At 35.4% G+C, this 24678-nt stretch overlaps 1 protein-coding gene across 5 annotated transcripts in view; it reads left to right on the top strand.

Moving 5' to 3' along the window:
• Nucleotides 1-24678, top strand: part of XRCC4 (X-ray repair cross complementing 4) — a 360556-nt gene that overhangs the window by 28818 nt on the left and 307060 nt on the right. For all 5 annotated transcript variants that reach the window (XM_078153142.1, XM_021007891.2, XM_021007884.2 and 2 more), the window contains exons 2-3: nucleotides 12332-12481; nucleotides 19547-19722. In XM_078153142.1, coding sequence (XP_078009268.1) covers nucleotides 12343-12481; nucleotides 19547-19722 — 315 coding nt within the window. In that variant the 5' untranslated portion in view covers nucleotides 12332-12342. The remainder of the gene's footprint in view (nucleotides 1-12331; nucleotides 12482-19546; nucleotides 19723-24678) is intronic.

Below are 24678 nucleotides of genomic sequence, written 5' to 3'. Positions count from 1 at the left end.
AGACAACTCTTTCCTTGGCCAAACATTACTTGAAACCTACCAAATTTCAGATTGCACCATTTCATCATTCTGGGAACCAGAAGAATTGTGTTTTCCAGTTTAGGAAATACATGTCTTATATGGCAGGTTATTATTAAGTACTGCATATAATATCACATAATATACTCTGGGTATTTGGGGAAGTAGGTATATATTTAGTTAGAAAAATGTATCCTCTGTCATTTTATCTTATTATATACATACACACATATATGTGCGTGTGTATTTTAAAAATATATACACATTGCAAAAAAAAAGCAAGAGGACCAATCCAAATGAAATGATTAACAATGTCTAAAGGTAACTTTACTAATTTCTAATAATCAAATTTGTGATACATTAGTGCACATACCTGATTGGCTTAGCCCACTACAGCTAAGAACTCTGAAGAAATCTGCTGGTTCAGCCTCCTTGGTAGCAGGGATTATAGGTGTGTGCCACCAGCTCCTTTGCAGCTTTAAACATTCTAGTAATCTATACTATTTAAAGAAAACTGGGACTTCTGAGGCCTTTGAATGAAGTCTTTACCCACTATAAACCTTAAACCACTTTTTAAAAACTTATTTTGTAGCTGTCCTGTGTAGTCAGGTATAGAGAAGATAATTTATGAAGAACTGAAATATACTCACCTTCTTGTCAAAATAAAATAAGTGTTGCACTAGATATTAAACTGCTGAAATGTTTGTATAAGCAAATCATAGGATTTAGATACTACATGGAAATGGAGGCTGATATTGGAGTAATGCATCATTTGAAACAGCTCATATTTCCAAGTCTACAGATGCTCTTTGCTTTTTAATTAAAACATTGAGTAATCCAAACCCAGTTAATTAAAACTCTGTTTTCCCCCAGTCTCTTATGTTTTGAGTTAATGAGGTTTAACTACACTTGTGCTTGCTAAAACATGACTTGTTATAGAGTGGAATTCCCTGTAAGGCAGATCTGTCTTGGATCTTGTCAAGGATGTTTATTATTAGAAGTACTAAATGGACCTCATTATAATGCTGTTACCCCTAAAACAGGCTCCTGTGATATAGAAAGAACATCGTAGCAGAGCTGCTCTGGTGAATTTATGTAAATTGGTTTTCCATTGTTTTCCTTTTCTTGTAACTAGAATTTTTTTAGTGTATAATTTTTAAGTATATGCTCTGTACCCAGATTTTACTGGATGGACAGTGCTGGAATGAAATGGGCAAGACTTAAAGACTGTGCTTTGATGCAGTAGCAATGATAGCTGACATAGAGATCTTAAAGATCTTACAAGTTTTTAAAATCACCTTCAAATGGGTAATGCTCCAGGCTCCATGGATTCAGAACCTTGATTTTGGCCATGGCTGGTCAAGTTCTGCAGAACTCTCAAGTTTTCAAACTTGCAAGCCAGTTTGTTAATTGGCAACAACAATAAGAATAGCTAGCATTTATAAAGTGTTTTAAGCTTTGCCAAGTGCTTTTACTGTGTTGTCCTATTTGACTCTCACAACAATCCTTTGAGGTACTTGCTATTATTTATCCTCATTTTACAATTGAGGAAACTGAGGCTGAGAAGAAAATTATTTCTTCAGGATCACATAGCTAATAAGGTTTTAAGGCAATTCAGATCTTCTTGATTCCTAAGTCCAGCTCTGTATGCTGTGCCACCTAGCAGCCAATGAGTGCCAGAATAGACTATAGTTATGTGTCAGTTAGTGGTATACTTTCTTCCTGATATTTAGGAATTTGAATATAGAATTAGAACAAAGGGAAAATGTTCAGGTGCCACCCTTCATTACCGCAAGAAATTTCTGCTAAACCATTTGGTTATCTTGTCTCAATGCATATTAATTCTTTGACCATGGTCAATTCATTCAACCTTTTTGTGTTGCCTTCTCATGTATAAAATGGGCTTTTGCCTTATCTTATCTGGAACCAGGCCTCCATGTCACTTCTTGGCCATCTCCTTAGCATGCTGCCTCTATTTTGACCATAGTTTCCATCCCTCCTGAACTTCTCCTACCCCCCCAATCACATCGTGAACTCTGGTGCTATGCTCTGATAGAGAGTTTTCACCTTATCTTGCTTGGAACCTGGCATCTATACCACTTCCTAACCATCTCCATACCATGTTGTTTGTGTTCTGGCCATAACCCTTTCTTGAGGTTTATAGTCCCACATCACCAGTTGTCTGTAAGATAGTTCTAATTTAATATGTCCAAAACGGAATTCATTATTTTCTCCCTCAAATTCTCTCCTCTTTGAAACTTGCCAATTTCTGTCAAAGGCAATATACCATCCTTCCAATATCCTAGGTTCATAACTTCTGCATTATCCTCAATTTCTCTTTCTCATTCTATGTGTGGAATCAATTGCCAAATCTTTCCATTTTTAACCTTCACATCTCTCCCATCTGATCCTTTCTCTCCATTCATCTCATCACCTCATACCTAGATTATTTTTTTCTTTGAAAAAATTAATTTTTTTTATTAATTTATTTTTAGTTTTCAGCATTCACTTCTGTAAGCTTTTAGGTTTTAAATTTTCTCCCCTTCTCTTCCTCCCAAAGAAGGCATGCAGTCTGATAGAGGCTCTACATATATATTCCTATTCAACATAACCAATAGGAGGAACCACAAGAAAGAAGAAACAAAATAAAACAGAAGGAAAAAAAAAAGCAAATAGTATGCTTTGATATACATTCAAACGCCATAGTTCTTTCTCTGGATGTGGATAATATTTTCCATCATGAGACTTTTGGAGATGTCTTAGATCCTTGCATTTCTTGCCCAGGTTATTGGAATAGAGTCCTAATTGTTCTTGCTTCAAGTCTTTTCTTTGTCCGGTGACTTCTTAGTTGCTAAATGTAATGACCATTTCTCAGGCTTGATTCATCTTGACTTCCTTGTAGCATTTGTCACTCTGAGCATCTTCTCCTGGATATTCTCTTCTCAAGGGTTTTTGTAACGGTGCTCTCTCCTGGATCTCCTCTTACCTGTCTAATTATTCCTTCTTAGTCTTCTTTTCTAGATCTTTATTCAGGTCATACTCTCTAGCTCACAAGACTCTGTCCTGGATTCTCTTTTGTTCTCCATCTACACTCCCTTGCTTGATAATCTGGTCAGCTTCCATGGATTCAATATTCACCTCTATGTAGATAATTCCCAGATTTTTACAGCTAGCCCTGATCTCTCATCTGAATTTCAGTCTCTAGGCAGCCAAGTGGTAAAGTATGTAGAGGACTGTACCTGGAGTAAGGAAGACCTGAGTTCAAATCCAGCTTTAGATACTTATTAGTTATATAATCCTGGACAAGACACTTAACCTCTGTCAGTCTTACTATCCTCATCTGTAAATAAGAATAGCACTTACCTCTAAAGGCTGTTGTGAGGATAAAATCAGATAATATTTACAAATTACTTGCGAACCTTACAATGCTATATAAATGTTAGCTGTTACTACTACTACAACTGTCTTTTGTGCCTTTTGAATTGGATGTCCTGTAGACATTTCAGACTGAGTGTGTATGAAACAGTACTCATTTTTCTTCCACAAATCTCCTTTCTTTCTAATTTCCCTCATATTATTGAGGGTAACACCATCTTTTCAGTTATCCAGGCTTCCAACCTCAGTGTGATCCTCAGCTCCTCACCATCATTCACCCCACATTTCCATTTCATTACCAAGTTTTTTCATTTTTGATTTCACAGTATCTCTTCAGTATACTCCTTATATCCCTTCACACATCTATCACCCTCTCACCTGATCTATCATAATAGCCTTTTTAAAAAAAAATTATTTTTAGTTTTCAACATTCACTTCCATAAAATTTTGAGTTTTAAATTTTCTTCCCCTTCTTCTCCCCCCTCCCCAAGACGATGTGCAATCTGATATAGGTTCTACTTTTACATTCATATTAAGCATATTTTCCCATTAGTCATGATGTAAAAAAGAATTAGAACTGATGGGAGGAACCATGAGAATGAAGCAATAAAACAAAGCAGCAAAAGAGAAGGAGAGCAAATAGTATTCTTCTATATGCATTCAAACTCCATAGTTCTTTCTGTGGATATGGATAGCATTTTCCAAAATGAGTCTTTTGGAATTATCTTAGATCCTTGCATTGCAGAGAAGAGCCAAGTCTATCAAAGTCAGTCATCACACAATGTGGCAGTTACTGTGTACAATATTCTCCTGGTTCTGCTCATTTCACTCAGCATCAGTTCATATAAGTCTTTCCAGGTTTTTCTGAAGTCTGCCTGCTCATCATTTCTTATAGCACAATGGTATTTCATGATATTCATATGCCATGTCTTGTTTAGCCATTCCCCAGTTGATGGGCATTCCCTCAATTTCTAATTCTTTGCCACCACAAAAAGATTTACTATAAATATTTTTGCACGTGTGGATCCTTTTCCCGTTTTTATGATCTCTTTGGGATACAGACCTAGAAGTTGTATTGCTGGGTCAAAAGGCATAATAGCTTTCTAATTGGTTTCTCCCCACCCCATTTCATCCTCTGCATAGCTGCTGAAGTGATTTTCTGACAGAGTTAGTCTGACCACATGTCTCTTTACTCAGTAAACTGTGGCAGCAACCATTTACTTGCAGGATCAAATATAAATCCTCTGTGAGGCATTTACGATTCTTTACAATCTTATTCCTTCCTATTATTCAGTTTTTTTCCCTTTGTTCTGGAAATCATTCCTTGATATGTCATTTCCCTTCTCTGTTCCTTTGCACTGGTTGTTCTCTGTGCCTGAAATGCTTGCCTTTTCTTCCTCTTCCTCATACTTTCCGGTCTTCTTTTCATGACTCACATCAAAACCCATGTTCTGCATGAGTCTGCATAGTTTCTCTATCCAGTTGAGCCCTCCCCTCTGCAGTTAGCTCTGTTTTACTTGGTAGTCATTTTGAATGTATATCAGTTCCTTGAGGAAAAGGAATGTTTATGTTTTTGCCTTTCCTTATATCCCCAGTATTTAGTATAGTGTATATAGTAAGCAGCTAATAAATGCTGAATGCTTGTCAAATGTGAGTTATTATTACTATCATACTTTTGTCAGCTGGTTGGAGTGCCTCTTCTCTGTAACATTGACAAATCCTTATTCTCCTGCTGCCTTTTTTTCTTGACAGATGGTAGGATACTGCCCACCATCTTCCTCTATTTAAGCATAATTTCATAAAAATTTCTAATTCTCCAGGGTTTTTTTTTTGATTATTTCATTTTAGATTGGCTACTTTTTCATCACATTGATAGTTATTACTCTGGGAAAGTTTCTCATAATGCTGTCCATGGTCATGGGATCTGGAAAACTTCAGTCATAGAAGATAGCATTTAATGCCTTTGGTGTCTTATCATCCTTACTCTTGCTTCAATCATGTGTTGAGCAAGATGGGCCTCAAATTTAAATTTATTCTTACAGTATAAACTTTTGTTCATCTCTTTATGGAGAAGTGTATAAGAATTAGAAGATGAAGTTTGATGTTTATAAAGTGAATTAAGACAAATATTTAACATATATATGATAAACATACACAGACATAGACACAGACACACACACAGACACTCACACCAAATAGCATACATGAAATACATGAAGGAAAAGTTCAGTGAGTTATAGGGAGAAATAATCAGCAAAACTATAATACAGTTCTGTGCAGTATATGACCCACAGGCCGCTTGCAGCCCGCCAAAGGATTTTGGGTGCCCTGAAACCTATCTGTAGCCTGAAGAAGTTTAGCCTATTTTAATTTGGGCTGCTACCTACTGCCGAGTTGTGCAGGTCTGCTCTAATAGTTGGGATTCTCAACGTACCCCTTTCTGGGGTACAAATCTAACAACAATAACAACAAAACCAAACGATGCAATTAAAAAACTGAGTAGAGTTTTAGAAAAGTTAGATATACTATATTTCTGCCAATTACTGAATGAGAATACAAAAGAGTGAACATATTTCTTATTATTGTATTGCCCATTTACAAAAATTGACCATTTGTTGGGGCATATAATCCTTATAAACACATGCAGAAAATCAGAAATATTAATGACATCTTTTACTGACCAAAAAACAATAAAATTACATTCAGTAAAGGGCCACTGAAGAAAGAATTCAGAAATCAGTGGAGACTAAATGGCTTAATCCTAAGGAATTGATGGATCAATAAACATAAAACAGTAGATAATTTCATAACCGATTAATACTGTGCACAGTCATGACTCTGGAGGACCAGTGATGAAGTATACTGCTTATCTGCTGACAGAAAGGTGATGGATTCAAGGAGACCAGTTTAAAACATGACCAATGCTGTAATTTGTCATTCTTGACTATGCATTTTATTATTTTGTTGTTGCAAGGGTTTTTGTTTTTTTTTGGCATGTGAAAGGGATGTGTTGAGAGGGAGAGAAAATAAATGCTTGTTAATTGAAGAAGAAATAACTCTAAATGAAAAAGATTTAGTTTGAGAATTTTACAATGGCTTTAGTGAGATAACGTACTAAAAACACAAAAGAAAGTTAAAGGTAGCAGTTAAAATGTTTGTAAGTGTGGTCAGGGGATACAGAATGACTAGAATGAGATGGACTTCCTAAGAGAAGCCTTAAAAGGGATTGGTTTTATGTCCTTTCTTTCTTTCTTTTTTTTTTCTTTTGCTTTTTGGTGAGGTAATTGGGGTTAAGTGACTTGCTCAGGGTCACATACTAGTAAATCTTATGTGTCTGAGGCCGGATTTGAACTCAGGTCCATCCTGAATCCAGGGCTGGTGCTCTATCCACTGCACCACCTAGCTACCCCTTATGTTCTTTCTTAGAAGTGAGAGACATGGCTTGATGCATGGGAGGGAAAAGGATTTTATAACTGTGGGAAATGCCATAAGCAAAGGCATAGAGGCTATTATGGATGAGGTGTGGTAGGCAATAGTAAGGAAATGTCTTCATTGGGACAGAGCCACTGTATTGGGAAATAATAATGAAAGAAAAGTTTAGCAACAGGATTGGGGTATGTTGTTGGAAGACTTTCATGCTAAATGCAAGAGTTTAGATTTGATATGATAGAAATTAGAACTTATGGTAAGTTGTGAAGTAAAATAATGACATGATAAAATCAATGAGAAAATTAATCTTAGAAACTATGTGGGAGATGGATTGGAGTAGGAATACCTTTTAGAAGGCTGTTGTAGTTCAAGTATAGCATATTTATAATTAAAATTTTTCAAATATTTTATAGCCTATGATGCTTATAAAAAAGCTAATACTTGAATATAATTGAGTATGAATGCTTGGAATTGTTACTTACACTATTGGCTTGCCTTGCTTTTCAAAGCTGTAAACAGGAGCTTAAATTATTGTATATGCCAATATATAGTAAGCATTTTTATTGCTTCATATTGATTTTTTTGCACAAGTAATTCTTGTTTAAAACATTATAAATATTGTAGACTAGAAAGAAGGGGGTACACAGAAACAGCATGATATATAGAGCATTGGATTTGCTATCCAGGAATCTGGATGTATTCTTTTGTGATGTTGAGTAAATCAGTTCTTCTCTGTGGGCTTATTCCCTTATCTTCAAAATGAGATTGTGTGAGGTGATCTTTACCAGCTCTTCTGTGATCTTCTCAATGAATAACCTCTCACTCAGAGTCTTGGATATTATGGAAATTGTAACAGCAAAATGTTAACTGAAAATAGGCTTGATTCGCTTTTGAACCACATATTTTTTTTTTCAGCCAAAGACAAGGTGTATTAGAATGTCTGTCAATATTGGGCAGACTCTTAAGGAGTCTGAACATTAGTGAGCTATTGACTAGATTATAAGAATCTGAGCACCTTAATGGAGACAAGATGGACCTTATATACAGAAAGACTATGGGAGGGATCTAGGAGCCTAGTAGTCTGGGGGGATTGTGAGTTAATAGATGGCACGTTGAAAAGAATATGCTTCATTACTGGTCTTCCAGAGTCATAATGGTGCACAGCATTGATCACTTATGAAGTTATCTACTGTTTTATACTTTGTTTATTGATCCATCAATTCCTTAGGATTGAGCCATTTAATTTCCATTGATTTCTTCATTGTTTCTTCAGTGGCCTTTCAGTAGAATGTAATTTTATTGTCTTTTGGTTAGTATTTAATTTTAATTTTTAATGTTTGATATTTATGTCTAATATTTCTGATTTTCTGCCATGTGTTTATGAGGATTTTATGGCCCAACAAATTGTCAGTTTTTGTAAATGGGCAATATAGTAATGAGAAATATGTTTACTGAAAAAAAGAATGCCCACATGGATAAAATCGCAGATCTGTTGAAACACTGTGAAGTATTATACCATGTTGTTAACATAATAATTAAATTGCCTAAAAGTATATGAAGCCCAACCTCCTTATTAACTGTGTGACCCTCGTCAAGTCACTGAATCCTGTTGGCCCCAGTTTCCTCCTCTGTAAAATCACCTGGAGAAGGAGATGGCAAACCACTCCAGTATCTTTGCCAAGAAAACTAGAATGGGGTCATGAAGCATAGGACATGACTAAACAACAACAATAGCATTATACATCATTACTTCCTAACATTAAGCAGTCCTGATTACCATTCTCTTGGTGGCACTTTCAGAATACCTTCCAGCTTTTTGAAACTCTGTTCTTTCTTGCCTGACTCAAATATTACATTCTTCTCTTTTAAGAGTACCTGATACATCTAAATTAGTATTGGGTCATAGTTATAGAACATTAGCCCATAAAGGGACCTAATGAAAGATCATGTGGTCTAATCCCTTTATTTTCCAGCTAAGAAAACTGAAACCTATTGTAAAGAAATTGATCTCTTTCCCTCCTGAATGCCTTTAGGATTTTTTGTGTATATGTGGAACTTGTAGTTTCCCCTGTCCTGTACAGATCTTAACCCTCTTAATTATAAATTCTCAAGAGCAGAGACTAGGTCTTATGGATATTTGTGTGCTTGATAGTACTTAACACATTAATCACTAAGAAAAAATAAAACTACAAAGTGAATGGAAAAAAATTTCTTTTTCTTTTTTTCATATGCTCTTAATCTCATTTTTTCATGGAAGAACTTTACCTTGGCTTGATTATTCCTTTAGGATAATTCAGTGATTAACACTCTTCACTTGTGGCATCCAACATGGAGTTCTTCATTTCAACAAAAACATGGGTCTAATCACTGTTTGGCAATCAGATTTTGTATTTCAATAAAATCTTACAAGTTTAAATTAATTATAAGATAGAAATTATATAAATTTATGTCCTTTAAGGGTGAGGGTAAAGAAATAATTAGATTGGAAATATCTTTTGCATTTAAAATGTTATACCCATTGATCATCTATTTTGGAGTTATAGTTTTTCTGCCCTTTACCCTGGCTTACATTTTGGTATTTTGTACTAATAAGTTTTGTTCAAATCTTCCTGTCCCCCCTCCCAAAAGAATAGCTGTTGAAAACATAGTTACTTAATAAGCTTGATAAGTTTTACAAAAGGAAATTTATGCCTAAATTCTCTGGAAAATCACGTCTGGGTAAATGTTGCCTTCACTATCCAATGTAAGGCTACTTCTGATTGATTTCATATGAACAACAGAAAAAACAAATTGGCATGTGTTTCTAGAATTTTATATATATGAATAAAATAGACAAGTCTGTTCTCTGTAGACCATCACAATCCTTAAGAGATCCTTTTTTTGCCCCAATTGGAAATTATGCAAGTTAAATTAAACAGACAAGTACAGTGTTTTGGCAGAAAAGAGCTATTATTCATTTAATACTGACTTTTTGGTCTTCACTAAAATTATTAAGCAGAGTCCTGAATCTGAACTTAAAATAATCTTAAATTCATTTTTTTAAAAATGGGGATTGTTTACATTTTAATAAACTGCTTTATAATCTATTTGCCTCTGACTTTAATGGAATAGCATTAGAGACTAAAATGAGACCAAAAAGCTTTCTTTCTTCTCGCTACCAGGAGATGTATAGTGATATCATTGGTCAGGCAATGGTGAGGTTTCCAGATGCTTTATGGAGGCCCAGATTAAAAAAAAATAAATTGTTGATATCTTTTTTTACCCCATAGTATTTCTTATATACCACCTCTGTAAGAGGAAATGCCTCATTGCCTTATTCAGTTCTCTCAGCTAACAGCATTGTGTAGTGAGTAGTGAGCTGGTTTTAAAGCCAGGAAAACCTAGGTTCAACTACATCTCTGAAACATAATGGCTTTGTGATTCTGAGTACATCACTTGACCTTTCAGTACTCCAGGTAATTCTCTAAGACTCTTTAGTTGCCAAGAAAGGTGGTGACCCAAATTAGCACAGAGTGTATCCTCATCTGGGAGTTCTCAATACTAATGAAATCACAGGTCCAATCCTTTCCTATTCTAAAGTATAGACTTTGTTTCACCTGATAGAAAACCTAGAGGACTCATACCAAGTTCCTAAACAATCAAAAAAGTTCTTCCTTCCACCTTCTCCTTTGAACTATATATAGCCCTCCAGACTTGTAGTATTACTGTGTGTTTGAGGGACCTCCCCCCCTCCAAGGGAAAGCATTTGGGCTCAACCCCCTTCTATCTAATCTGCACAGTTCATAAAACTTACTATACCACTTCTCACACAAATGTCAAGTCCTCGAAATCTGACTTCTGACTTCTCAGTTCAACTGAAACTGTTCTTTCCAAAGTTACCAGTGATTTCAAAGTTATCAAGTCCAATGGTCTTTTCTAAGACTTAATTCTTTGTGACCTTTCTGCAGCATTTGACACTGTTGATCACCCTCTCCTCCTAGATAATTCTCTTCTTCATGGATTTGAGTGATCTTTGTCCTCCAAGTTTTCTGTCCATCTTGGCCACTTGTTCTCAATCTCCTTTGCTAGGTTTCCACCCATGTCTTACCCCCTAATTATTGGTACACCTCAGGGTTGTTCTGAATGCTCCTCCCTTTTCTCTCTAAATTCCCTAACTCCTCTATTTTTTTTTTAGGGCAGTTGGGGTCACACAGCTAGTGAGTGTCAAGTATTTGTTCTGAGGCCGGATTTGAACTCAGGTCCTCCTGACTTCAGGGCTGGTACTCTATCCACTGTGCCACCTAGCTGCCCCTCCTAACTCCTCTATTTCTAATGAGTTTACCATCATCTTTCTAATTGCCCAGGTCCACAATCTCAGAGGCATCCTAAATTCTCCCTTATCCCTCATCCCTCATGGCCAGTTAGTTGCCAGATCTTCTTGATTCTACCTCCACCACATCTTTTACATATGTCACCTTCTTTCTACTCAACAACAGTGTTCCAGTTCACTGCCTCATCACCTTTCGCCTGGACTATTGCAACAATAACTCTTCTCAAGTCTAGTTTCTCTCTTTTCCAGTCCATCCTTTTCACAGATGCCAAAATTATATTCCTAAAGAACAGGCCTGAGCATGTCACTAGTTTATGAGAGGAGCTCTCTCTCTGGCTTCTAGGATCAGCAAACTTTTTTCTTTGTCATCTAAAACTCTTCATCGTCTGGTTTTAGATTCCCTTTGCTAGCTCATTTTACTTTTTTTTTCCCCTTCATTGACTCTATGTTTCAGCCACACTTGCTCTTCCTCATGCTGACATTCCATCTTCTGCCTCTTCCCATAGATTCTCCCCCATTCCTGTAATGCACTCCTTGTTCATTCCCCCCTCATAAAAACTAAGTAAAAATGATTTTTGATAGAAATCTAATATACCTTTCATACTTTTAAAAAACTTTTTAAATAGATAGATTGTGCTGATCATACTCTAACATTTTTATTAATTAGCCAGGTTATCATAATCTTCAGTGGTATAATAATAATAATAATATATAATAATATAGTGATTTCCTTACATCCATTGGGAGCATTTTGAGTCACTTGCCCCATGCTCTAGAACGCAGTGGTTTTTTTGGAGGGTTTTTTTTTCTGCCTTTTTTCACATGAACTGTTATTTCTTGCTTCTGTCAGTACAAAAATTACTAGGAGGCCTTCTTCTAGCTTCACATTTGCTGTGGACTTGAAAAACCAGATAACTAAGCTTTGTAGAATTATGTGCAAAATAAAAGTAAATGGGTTCTGAACGGCCTTTGGTGCTCTGCTATGAGAGTGTAAACTTTGTGGTCTGTCTTAGCCACCTTTTGGGTTTTCTGTTTCTTAGCTATGTTCTGGATGGTTGAAATTGTTGGATAAGTAGTGTCATAATTAAGACATATACATTTTAACTGTGAGGTTGTTGGATTTTTTTTCTTTTTAATAAGCACAGAATCCTTGAGAACAGAAAGACTAATTTAAATGATTATTCTCTTTTTCCATAATAGGTGAATGAAGAATGGAGCGAAATGTGAGCAGAATCCATATGGTTTCTGAGCCCAGTATAATTTATTTTCTACAAGTATCTTGGGAAAAAGATCTTGGTTCTGGTTTTGACATAACTCTTACAGATGGCCAGTCAGCATGGAGTGGAGCAGGTAATAACAAAAGCAAATATTCAAGTTTAAACTATTTTTCAGTACCTTAATGATAGCCTAAGCTTATATGATTCTCAAACAAGAGAAATACTGCATAATTTAATTATTTTTATTTGTAAATGGAACATTTGTTTGATGCTATTATCTATGTTTTATGACAGAAGATGAAAATGATACAAAATATACTCTTCAGGAAATATTTTTTTGCTCTGGGATTCAGGCCTCTGGACATCATTAGCTATATTTTCAGTAAATGTTCTCTTTACAAGAAACTGCTAATTTGTTTTCTTTTTTTGGCTTGAGTCTTTGGCATTGGTCACATTCTTTTCTAATCAAGAAGCATGATACAAAATCTAGGCTAATTTAAGGAATTGTGGTTATTTTTATATAAAATGGACTTGAAACAATTTTTACTTTGATTTCTTTTGAACAAATGGATATGTTAACCCAATTGTTAGCAAAGACTTAAGCTTTTTAAAAGAGTTATCTAGTATTTCTAAGACCTTTATAAAGTCTTATAGAAATACTTAGACTCATTGATTCATCCCTACACTGCAGTCCTACTTTGGTGCCTCAGCAAGGCATAGAGGTGACTGTGGGCTTCAGAAGGCCAAACCAATGGGTACAAACTCTAGCAGGACCAATGAGGTAGAAAGGCTGGGGACTGACCATCTGTCTGCCCTCTGAGAACCAGCCTAGGTAAATTTAGAGAGACTCATGACCAATTGATGTTATTTACACTCTTTAACTGTATATGATTGTTTAATTATGCTATTAAAAAAGATTATAAGTAAATACATCTGTTCTCTCAGCATGGATGTACTCTTTCCCATTCACAGCAAAACTTCCTGGAGGGGCAGTATCCAGCCCATGTCTATGACTCTTGAGCTGAGAGTACCCCACCTCTTCTCTGTCTTCTGCTTAAGGTAGCACTTCTTGAGCAAGAAATATGGATTATTGCTGTTTCCTCTTCTAGGCAGTGCTATCTCTGCTCATTGATGGACTCCATATACATTTATCTAGTTGTGTCTCTCCCTTTTCACATCAACATATGTGTGTTTGATGGACATGGGGTTTTTCTCTTCAGAACATAAATGGCCTAGATCTCTTAGTCTTGTCTGAACAGCCTGTGATATTGAATTTGACATTAGGGGAATTTTTCATCTACTGAGTTGTAGATGGTTTCTAGTCTGCCTTATGGGAGGAAGTATCTACCTAGCCAAATTTATAGATGCTCGAGGTATTGATTCATCATCTGAAAGGTATTTTTCTAATTTAATCTTGTGAATAACATCCTGGCGCATGAGTCACTTAATAAATACTTGTTGATTAATGAATGACATAGGATAATTAATTTTTATCTTAATAACTTAATAACTTTTATATACATCAGCATTATACCCATCACCAAAAAAAGCTTCCTTGTCATTTGTAGGAATTCAAATGTTATTTATGCTTTTTTTCCTAAATTTCACTGTTACAGTATAGAAACGGATGGGGAACCTGTAGCCTTGAGGCCATGTATGGCCTTCTAGGTACTTGGGTGCTACCTTTTGACTGAGTCCAAGTTTTACAGTACAAATCCTTTTATTAAGGGGATTTGTTCTGTGAAGTTTGGTTCAGTTAAAGGGCTGTACTTGAGGACCTAGAGGGCTACATGCGGCCTTGAGGCCCACAGGTTCCCCACCCCTGGTAGATCATCACACTAATATGTAAAAATATCATTCTGTACGTTCTCATAAATGAGATGGGTTTTTTGTTCCCCCCAGAAGTCTATTTGTAATTTGATTGCTTGGAATTCCAAAGAAATTTTCTTATAGAAAGAATATTTGAAACATTAGAGAGATTCTCTCTCTCACCTCCACTGAAGCTGATCCATAATGCTAATAATACTACTGTAACCCGTGGCTTCCATTTGGCACAATGGGTTCTGTGGCCTCCAATGGGGATGTCCAGATGTGATGCTAGGAGCACATCTCCCTTGCTTTAGTCCAGTCTGCAGTGGAGGATGTCTCTCTTCTCTATACAGGGCCATGCAGCAGTGAGGTAGGGACTTAGGATAATGTATGTAAAAGACCTGGCAAACTTTAAAGCAATATGAGTGTCAGTTGCTCTTTTTATTCTGTTTGGTTAGTGCTTGGGGGAAGAGAGTAGTGTCTGAAGAAGTCCATTAGCATAAATATTTAGTTATTACTAAATAGAAAATTATTATAATATACTTCATAATGTTTCTCATAAAAAATTTTATGTGCAAAATAGTAGGTTGTCAACATTCATAGCGTAGAAAGATCGAACATGAGGTTCGACATTGATCTTAATTTGTAATTGGTAACAATAACTAACATTTATATAACATTTATTATGTTCCAGACATAGTGCTAAGCGCTTTATGATTATTATTTCCTTTGATCCTTACAATAACCTTGGGAGGTAGATGCTATTATGATGTCTACTTTACAGATGAGGATACTGAGGCAAACAGAGGTAAAGTGACTTACCTAGTGTCACACAGCTAGTAAATGTCTGAGACTTGTAGGTTTGACAGCTTAAGATATTAAGCAAAGGTTTTACAATCAGCAATAAGAAATCAAGTTCTGTCTTTGTATATTGTAGTCTTTTATTATAGTGTTATTATTTTTAATAATAAATTTATTTTTAGCTTTCAACATTCACTTCCATAAGATTTCGAGTTCCAAATTCTCTCCCTATCTCTCCCCTCCCCCTCACCCCACGACGGCACGTAAATTGATATAGGCTCAATATATACATTCATATTAAACCTATTTTTCACATTAGTCATGTTGTAAAGAAGAATTAGAACCAATGGGAGAAACTTTGCAAAGAAGAAACAAAACCAAAAAAAAGAGAGAGAAAGAAAGTAGTGTGCTTCAATCTGCATTCAGGCTCCATAGTTCTTTTAGTGGATGTGGACAGCATTTTCCATCATGAATCTTTTGGAGTTGTCGTAGATCCTTGCATTGCTAAGAAGAGATAAGTCTGTCAAAGTTAGTCATCACTCATTGTGGCTGTTACTGTGTACAGTATTCTTCTGGTGTACAGTATTCTTCTGGTTCTGCTCACTTCACTCAGCATCAATATATGTAAGTCTTTCCAATTTTTTCTGAAGTCAGCCTATTAATCATTTCTTATAGCACAATAGTATTCTATTACATTCATTTATCACAACTTGCTCAGCCATTCCCCAGTTGATGAGCATCCCCTGAACTTCCAATTCTTGGCTACCACAAAAAGAACTGTTATGAATATTTTTGTACATGTGAGTCCTTTTCCCATTTGTATGATCGCTTTGGGATACAGACCCTATAAGTGCTATTGCTGGGTCATAGGGTATACACATTTTTATCACCCTTTAGGCATAGTTCCAAATTGCTCTCCACAGTGGTTGGATCAGTTCACAACTCCACCAGCAATGCATTAGTGTTCTAATTTCCCCACATCTTCTGCAGTGTTTATCATTTTCCTGTTTTGTCATGTTGGCCAATCTGATAGGTGTGATGTGGTACCTCAGAGTTGTTTTGATTTGCATTTCTATAATCAGTAATGATTTAGAGTATTTTTACACATGACTATAGATAGCTGCCTGTTCATATCCTTTGACCATTTATCAATTGGGGAATGACTTGAATTCTTATAAATTTACTCAGTTCTCTGTAGATTTTAGAAATGAGGCCTTTATCAGAGACACTGGCTATAAAATTCTTTCCCATTCTTTTGCTTCCCTCCTAATCTTGGTTGCATTGACATAGTCTTTTGATATATTAGTAAATGTAAATTTGAAAGAAAAAGGTTGAAAAATCAAATAATCAGAAAGCATTTATTAAGAAAAAGGTACTATGTGGATCTAGAGACAGAAGAGTCCCTACCTCTGGAAATTTATATCCTTTTAATTTAAAAATTTTTATTTTTAATTAAAATGCATTTATTTTCTATCCTTATTTTTCCATCCCACTAGAAAAAAAGAAAACAAAATGCATAGTCAAGCAAAACAATTCCCACATTGATTATATTAAAAATATGTATCTCATGCTGTATTTTGAGTCCATCATCTTTCTGTCTGGAGTGGCATTCTTCATTAATGGCCTTCTAGAATTATGGTTGGCCATTACATTGACCAGAGTTCTTTGGTCTTTCAAAGTTGTTTTTCTATACAATATTGTCGTTATTGTATAAATTGTTTTCTGCTTCTACTCACTTCATTCTGAATTAATTCGTATAAATCTTCCCAGGTTTCTCTGGAACCATTTCTTTTATTATTTCTTATGATATAATTATGTTCTGTTACATTCATATAAAATAATTTTTTCAGCCATTTCCCAATTTATGTGTATCCCCTTAGTTCCTTGTTCTTTGGCACAGCAGGGCCATCTCTAGTCATCCTGATCTATATCTTGCCACTGGACCCAGATATCTTTGGAGAAGAGAATAAAGTTGGTGACTTTGCACAGCAGTCCCTCACTTAAATCCAATTCACTTGCGTGTCCCTGATGTCCTGGTCGTCTTCGAGAATAAAGGATAAACAACAACAACATTGTTCTTTGCCAATACAAAAAGAACTACTATAAATATTTTCATACATATGGGTCCTTTTTGTTTTTTTTAGTCTATAGACCTAGTAGTGGTGTTGCTTTGTTAAAAGACACACAGAATTTAGTAATTTTTTAGGCATAGTTCTAAAATGTTTTCCAAAATGGCTAAACAGATTCACTGCTCCACCAACAGTGAATTAATATGCCTGTTTTCTCTTAGCACTTCCAACATTTCTTATTTTCTTTTTTGTCAACTTTGCCAATCTGAATAAGATCTGAAGAGTCCCTTTTAAGTTCTGATCCACTAACTTCACTGATTAGTTTTCATTAACAATAAATGTATTTAATCTATATTCTTGGAGTTTTACTGGTATTTGGTGGTGGGAGTTTATCACTTCTTTCTCAAATGCATTAGCACTGTGTTAACTTAAAGTTGTTTGGTAATTGATATCATATGATCATAAATACGCATAGATTATTATATGGCTTTGATGAGAATGTCAACAATAGCAATACAACTTATGATACCCTTTTCCCAAACAGCGTAAACATAAACTCATTAACCCCCTCATCATTAAATAATAAATCTTCCACATGTGTATTCTCTTAGAGAACTTTTCAGTCTTAGTGAGAAGTTTTGTGGTAGATTTCAGTGGGCCAAATACTTTTTAAAGTAATGAATTTTTTCAAAAAATGAAATGATATTATCAAATACCTCTAGTATGATGAGAAAGCTAATTTTTTTGACTCTGATGTAGATTTTCTTTATGTTCTTAGGTTAAGTACTTATCTGTTATGTGCCAGTTGCATGTAGATATTCAGAATAAAGTTTAAGGTCTACTCCTTCTTTGCTTACTGCTTATCATCAGGGTACATTTTTGGCTTTTGCCTTTCTTTGAACTTTTCCCTTTTTCAATCATTTTGTTTTTATCTCCTTTTACACAAATTGTGTGATACATCTGTGTCCCTGTTGGATTTCACTGGTTCCATTATATTGGTTTTAGTGGCTGAAATTGCTGGTGCATAGAAAGGTTACTGCTCTATCTCTTATAACAGGTGACCAACATGATAGACTGAAACAAACAAGATGAAATTTAATATATAAATAAATAAAAGAGGTAAATTCAAGTCCTATATCTAGGTTCAACTTTAGATGTTCACATGAAAAACATTCGAATTTTTTAGTTTACTACAGCTCAATATAAGCCAATAAGGTCACGTTTTCTGTACCAGCAAATTACGTACTTATGTTGCATCTACAGTAAGATGTGCATTCTAGCTGAGAGGAGAGAATAATTTCATTGTATTCTGCAGTAGGACTACCACATCTGTACTATTGTGTTCAATTCTGAATATCACTTATTTAGGAAGAAATTGGCTTGGCGTGGTGGTGGGCCTCTGTAATCCTGGCTACAGAGGAGACTGTGGCTGGTGGATTGCTTGAGCGCTAGCACTTTGAACTGCAATGTGCTAAGCTGATTGGTTATTAACACTAAGTTTGGCACCAGTATGGTGAGCCTCCAAGGGTAAGGTGACCATGAGACTGCCTCCTCAGGTGGGCCTCCAAGGTAAGGTGGCCATGAGACTGCCTATTTGAATTAGCCCAGATTGAAAATGGAGTAGGTCAGAGCTTCAGTGCTGATCAGTAGTGGATTTGGGACTGTGAGTACTTTCTCTATAGGGAAGCCTAGTCTTTAAAATAATAATGATGATGATGATAGAATAAATTAGAATATAAACAAAGGAGAGTGACCAAGATGGCAAGTAGTCTGAAAGCATAGAAGATTAGGAACAGTTGAGGGAATGGACAAGTTAACATTTTTTTTACTGGGAGAGAAGTCATGTGGAAGATGGAGTAAAATATTTCTGTCCTTATTTTTACAACAAGAAAAAGAGCTAAGGCAATGGATGGAAGTTAAAGAAAGAAATATTTTGGTTCAGTGTTAGGAAGAATCTTCGCTAGATTGAGTTTTCTAACAGGTTGCATAGATTACCCTGCTAAATACTTAGGGAGGCAGATTGGGTTACTAGGAGGATTGTTGATTCTGCAATTAGAATATCTAGATGCAAATCCTGTCTCTGAATCTTCCTACCAGTGTTACCTTACACAACTTAGATTAATTTCTCAGGCACTCAGTTTCTTCGTCTTTAAAATTAGAAGATTAGATTAGGTGACCTTTAAGGTTACTTGCAGATATGATCCTATGAGTTTCAGTTATATATAGGTATTTTAAGTTTCTTTAAATCTTGCTCCACTAAGATGCTTCATAATCCATGATAATCTTTTATGTAAGAAGTTGAATGACTTGTGAGTGAGGGAAGACATAAAATAATTATATTAAACAGGGTAATTGCTTTACTGTAAAATAATTTTTAAATGAGTTGGAAATTGATTTTCTAAATTTAAATATCTGCTAGTTCTAGTAGTGGAAAGTATATTTCAACAGATAAATACATGTTTACTCTAGTTAGAATTTTGCTTTGAACCTTTAAAAAAATCACTAATATTTTCCCATAGTGACTGCATCTGAGATTTCCAGGGAAGCTGATGACATGGCTATGGAAAGAGACAAGTATGTTGGTGAACTCAGAAAAGCGTTGGTGGTGGGAACAGAACCAGCGAATGTGTACAGATTTGATTTTTCTAAAGAGAACTGCCATTTCTCCTATGAAAAAAGCCTGAAAGATGTTTCTGTAAGTAAAATTTTCATGATATTCCTCATGATAAAATGTCAAAACTCTCAACTAGAATTAATTATGTTGACTATAGAAAGCAAGTAGCACATTGTGAGCAGAACATATGGCTCATAAACACTAATTTCTAAATGTAGGTACAGTTAAAAATATTGCATCAAAAAGCTTCAAGTCAAGGGTTTGTGAAAATTATTTCAGTAATAAATTTTATCAACATTTAATACTAATACTATATATTTTTTTAAAAAGTATTTTTATATATATTTCATCAAGGGACAGAATTTACTGTTAGAGCTACTGTGAAGTAATTATGTGATTATTTTTTATCAGTGATGTTCATGATAATGCCAAATATTTTGTAGCTATTTGTGTGATGGAGTGGCTTTGTCAAAGTCAGCTTAGAAGTTGTACACATAATTAGAGTAGAGTCAGAACATGTGTGGGCAAGTGTTGATGAAAAAGCAGAAAAGAATAGCTTTAATTGTTATTTAAATTGTCATATTTTGTTTCCCTTTTTAAATTAAACCACAGAGGGCTATAAAATAAATATCAAGCATAATCTAGCAGAAGTAAAGGTATTTTCTTAGCATGTAGAGTTAGTTAGAAAACACTGAAATAGAAACAAAGTTGAATAAGCTGATGTTTAAAATGTTTAAATGTTTTTCTGTTAAGTTGGGCAACCTGCCAGAAACTGGCTTGGTTTTTTTGTTTTGTTTTAAATCTCTGGATGCTCATTTAAGTATGAAGCCTATTGTGAATGGAGTCTACTTCAAGTTTCATGTATAAATATAAATTATTAGTGACATTTTATATTGGAACTAAATTGAGCAACAAAGATCACGCTCCCTTAGTCCTCTATGAATTAATAGATTGTCTCTGAGGATCACATGACTTAAAAATGTCCTTACCCTATTTAGGAACATACACAACTTAGCTAGACTGCTATACGGACAGCACAGATCTGGTTCCATCACTGGGCCAAGAAAAGCCTTTCCAGAAAAGTGCCTTTAGGTGCCCAAGGTTACCTCTACTTTACAATGAGGAGTCTCTCTCTGTATGTGTGTGTGTGTGTGTGTGTGTGTATATATATATATACATGTATATATGTATGTATACATATATACATGTATATATATACACACACGTATATACATATATACACATACATATATTTATACATGTATACATATTTTTATACATATATATACACATATGTTTAATTCTGAATTCTTCTATGTGTACATATCTGTATATATATACTCTTATATTAAGGATTTAAACCTTTTCCCTAAAGAAAATTAGAAATAAAGGAAAGCATCTATACCTACTTATTGGTTGCTGTCCTTCGTTCTTGAAGAGGACCAAAATAACATCACTTTGTTAGAATCAAGTTACAGAGCATCCAACTATGGCTGATCAAACCAACATGAGCTCAGAATGCTCTACCGCAGGTCAGGTACAAATAGTCCATGTGAACATTTGGGGTGGATTCTATAAATTTGTGTATCTCGCATTTCTTTTAAGCTACTTCAATTCTACTTTGTTTGTAAAGCACAGCATCTTCTCTGGTGAGGGTATGCCATGTTGGGCAGTCCTGTGCCACCTTCTTCCATGTCACACAACCAGTTCCAAAGTTCTTAAGAGAGACCTTGAGAGTATCCTTGTATTGCTTCTTCTGACCACCATGTGAGTGCTTGCCCTGTGTGAGTTTTCCATAAAAAAAATAGTCTTTTAGGCAAGTGTATACTTGACATTCGAACAACATGGCCAGCCCATCGTAATTGTGCTCTCTACAGTAGAATTTGAATGCTTGAATTCAAAAATAGGTCTATACATGTAGTCATATACCAGATTAATTTACAGTTAGTATTGTCTAAAAGCATACAAACAATATTGAAAAGTAGCAAAGTCACAGAGCCTCATAGAATTGGAGAATTGGAAGGGAACTCAGCAGCTATTTAGGCCAACCGCATGGGGTGTACAGAGTGTTTAAGAGGACTAGCACCTCTGGTGTGAGGGCTTGCCAAGCCCTTTTCAGGACTGCTCATCTACCTTTACTGTCCACCTTCACCCAAGGTGAAGCCTGTAGCTCCAAGAAGCTTAGTGTGCACAGTGGCCACACTCTGATAAAACCAAATCATCTCTCCAGACAGGCTAAACTAGGTTGAGGGGTAACTGACAGGCTTCAGACCCATCAGTGAGTTAAAGAGATGTCCATCCCAAGTGCATGAAGATTTCTCCTGGTGGAATGGGCTGATAAGAACAATCTGTTCCAATGGCCATGAAGGCAGCTGAAGCAGGCTTTCAGGAGCACTTACAGCTTGATGAGACATAGAAGCTACCAAGGTCATCCACTGCATCCTGGGCCATTGCGAGTCATCTTGACATTTGTCTTGCAACTGGACTTTGATGACTTTGGAAGAGAGAATGAAATTGACAACTTAGTGCAACTCTCCCTCACTTAAATCCAGTTCGTGCACAAGTCAAGACATCACCCCATGATGAACGGGGTCCAACCCATATCCAATACCTGACTTCCAGTGAAGGAGAAACCCACATCTTCTCAAGGAAGCCCATTCCACATCTGGTTAGCTCCAATTGTTAGGAAGTTTTTCCTGATTTAAAGGCCAAATTTCCCCCTTTGCAACTTCTACCCATTACTTCTATTTCTACCATCTGGGGACAAATTGAACAAGTCTAAGTTTTCTTTCATATAATATAACCCTTTGACTTAAAGGCAGCTATCATATCTTCTCCATTCTCCCCCCAAGTTTTATTTCCACCTGGCTGAATGCCCCTGTTCCTTTAAGCGATCTTTTTATGACATGGATTCCAGGCCTTTCATTCTCTTGGTTCCTCTCTTTTGGACACTTTTCTTATCAGTGTCCTTAAACTATAATGCCCAGAATTGAAGAAAGTACTTCATATGTGGTCCAAGTGAGGCAGTGTACCCAGTAACTATAAACCCCTCATTCCTAGAAACTATGCCTCCCCTAATGCTGCCTAAGACTACAATAAATTTTTTGACTGTCGTGTCACATGGATGACTCTTTGAGTTTAGACTATTATAACGTCCATATCTCTATTTCTTTTTTCCCTTCTGTATGTGTGAAGTTGATTTTTTGAGCCATGAATAAGTTTTATAATTATCCTCATTGAATTTCATCTGTATTTATCCATATATGATTTCATTAGATTTAATATAATATTCAAGCCTGTCATTTTTTTCCTATTAAATAGGTTGAACATAACACTCATTGTGTTTATGCTACTTATTTTGTTTATGCTACTTATTGATTTAGCAATCATTTCTTCTTAGAGAATGCCACAGTTTGCTTCAATTGAGCCCAGGTCCAGTGGTCACAGATTCTTAATTAATGGTGTCTAAAAAATGAACATTTACTCTATGCTTAAGTTTATGCAGATGGAGCATGGTAATAATTGAAAGTAACATGCACTTTCAATTCACATAGACATCATTTACTTAAAATTTCCACATTGCTACATGTTTTTATTGCTGTTAGATTATATAATACTGGAATCATTTCATCTATGAAACATTATAGCTGTTTTTTGGGTAAAATACAGTGTTTTCATATATTTAAATTTATCTTACTACTTAATATTGTGTGTGTCATGTAGACAAGAGCAGAAATATATAGAGGGACTTACCAGGTTATAAACACCTGACATGCAAATAAATACCTCATTCGTACAGCTGACCTCAGACATAAAAATGATCAGTTGCACATTGTTTTTCTCTGCCTTGTAGCCTCTTCACTTCCTTTCCAAATCCCACCTCCAAAAGCAACTCCTAACCTTCCAATTTCCCCCCAATCATGTGTCCAGATGCTTAAGATAGTGCTAGAATTGCGCTCAGTGCACTAACATTTTTTGTATCTCTTTGGCTATTTAGAACTTTTAGTTAATAAAATCTTGAAACGTGTTGTTACATGTTGTCACAGCCCCTTGAATACACTTAACTTTTCCTATTCTTTCTGCCAGCCCTTGCTCATATGAGTCAAGCCAGTGAATCTAAAATCAGGAAAGCTACTGTATTTGAAGTGAACTTGCTTTTCACCATAGTAAAAGGTACATAGTTAGAGGACCTGTGTTCAGGTGCTGGTTCTGCTGCTTATTTATGGAACCGTGGGTAAGTCACTTAAGTCTTTTTTAGTTAAGGTTCTTCCTCTGTAAACTTAGGAGATATGATGATCTCTAAGTTGCCTTTTTTTTTAATCTCTTGAAAGTGCCTCAAGTGCCCCTCTAGAATCTCCACAGAGTTTTCCATTTGCCTCCTTTTTTTTTTACAGCACTATCTCCTAATTCACCTACTTTCAAACATCAACATTCAAGATTTTAAACTCTTATCCAGTTTCAGTACTTTTCTGTCTTATTTACTCATCAACATTTCAACAGTGTTATTTTTAGTATTTTGTACAAATGTGCAATATTTCATCTACTTTGTAGGTTATATAGATTTTTATGAGCTGGCCCAGCAACTTAGCCATCATGTATAACTTTTTTTTTCCTTATGAGAAAATATATACTGAGTGCCAAACAGCCAGCTTACAAATTAACTTTTGGAATACAACTCCTTTATAAATTGGTTACTTGATTAAACCAAGAAAAGTATTTTTGCATTTTAATCAATCCATCAACAAACATGTATTGAATGGCTGCTTGTACCTACATGGTTATGGAAGTGATGCCTACTTTCCCCCACAATTTAGAAGTTGATGGATGTGACATGTCCTCAGATTTATGAAAAAATAAAGCCAAGTATGGAAACTAAATAAACTTATTTTAAAAAGAACAAGTCAAAAGTCTATATCATTGCCATGTGTCTTTGTGGCTTTGGGTGAACTTAATTCAAAGGACTATTTCCAGATGAAACAAAACAACTGTGGAAGAAAAGGCCACCCATTATAATGGGCTTTACTTGTCTTATGCCAA

The sequence above is a fragment of the Phascolarctos cinereus genome, unplaced genomic scaffold (assembly GCF_003287225.1).
Source record: "Phascolarctos cinereus isolate Bilbo 61053 unplaced genomic scaffold, phaCin_HiC Scaffold_4;HRSCAF=312, whole genome shotgun sequence".
NCBI classification, from domain to species: domain Eukaryota; kingdom Metazoa; phylum Chordata; class Mammalia; order Diprotodontia; family Phascolarctidae; genus Phascolarctos; species Phascolarctos cinereus.
This window is presented reverse-complemented; position numbering and strand designations above follow the sequence as displayed.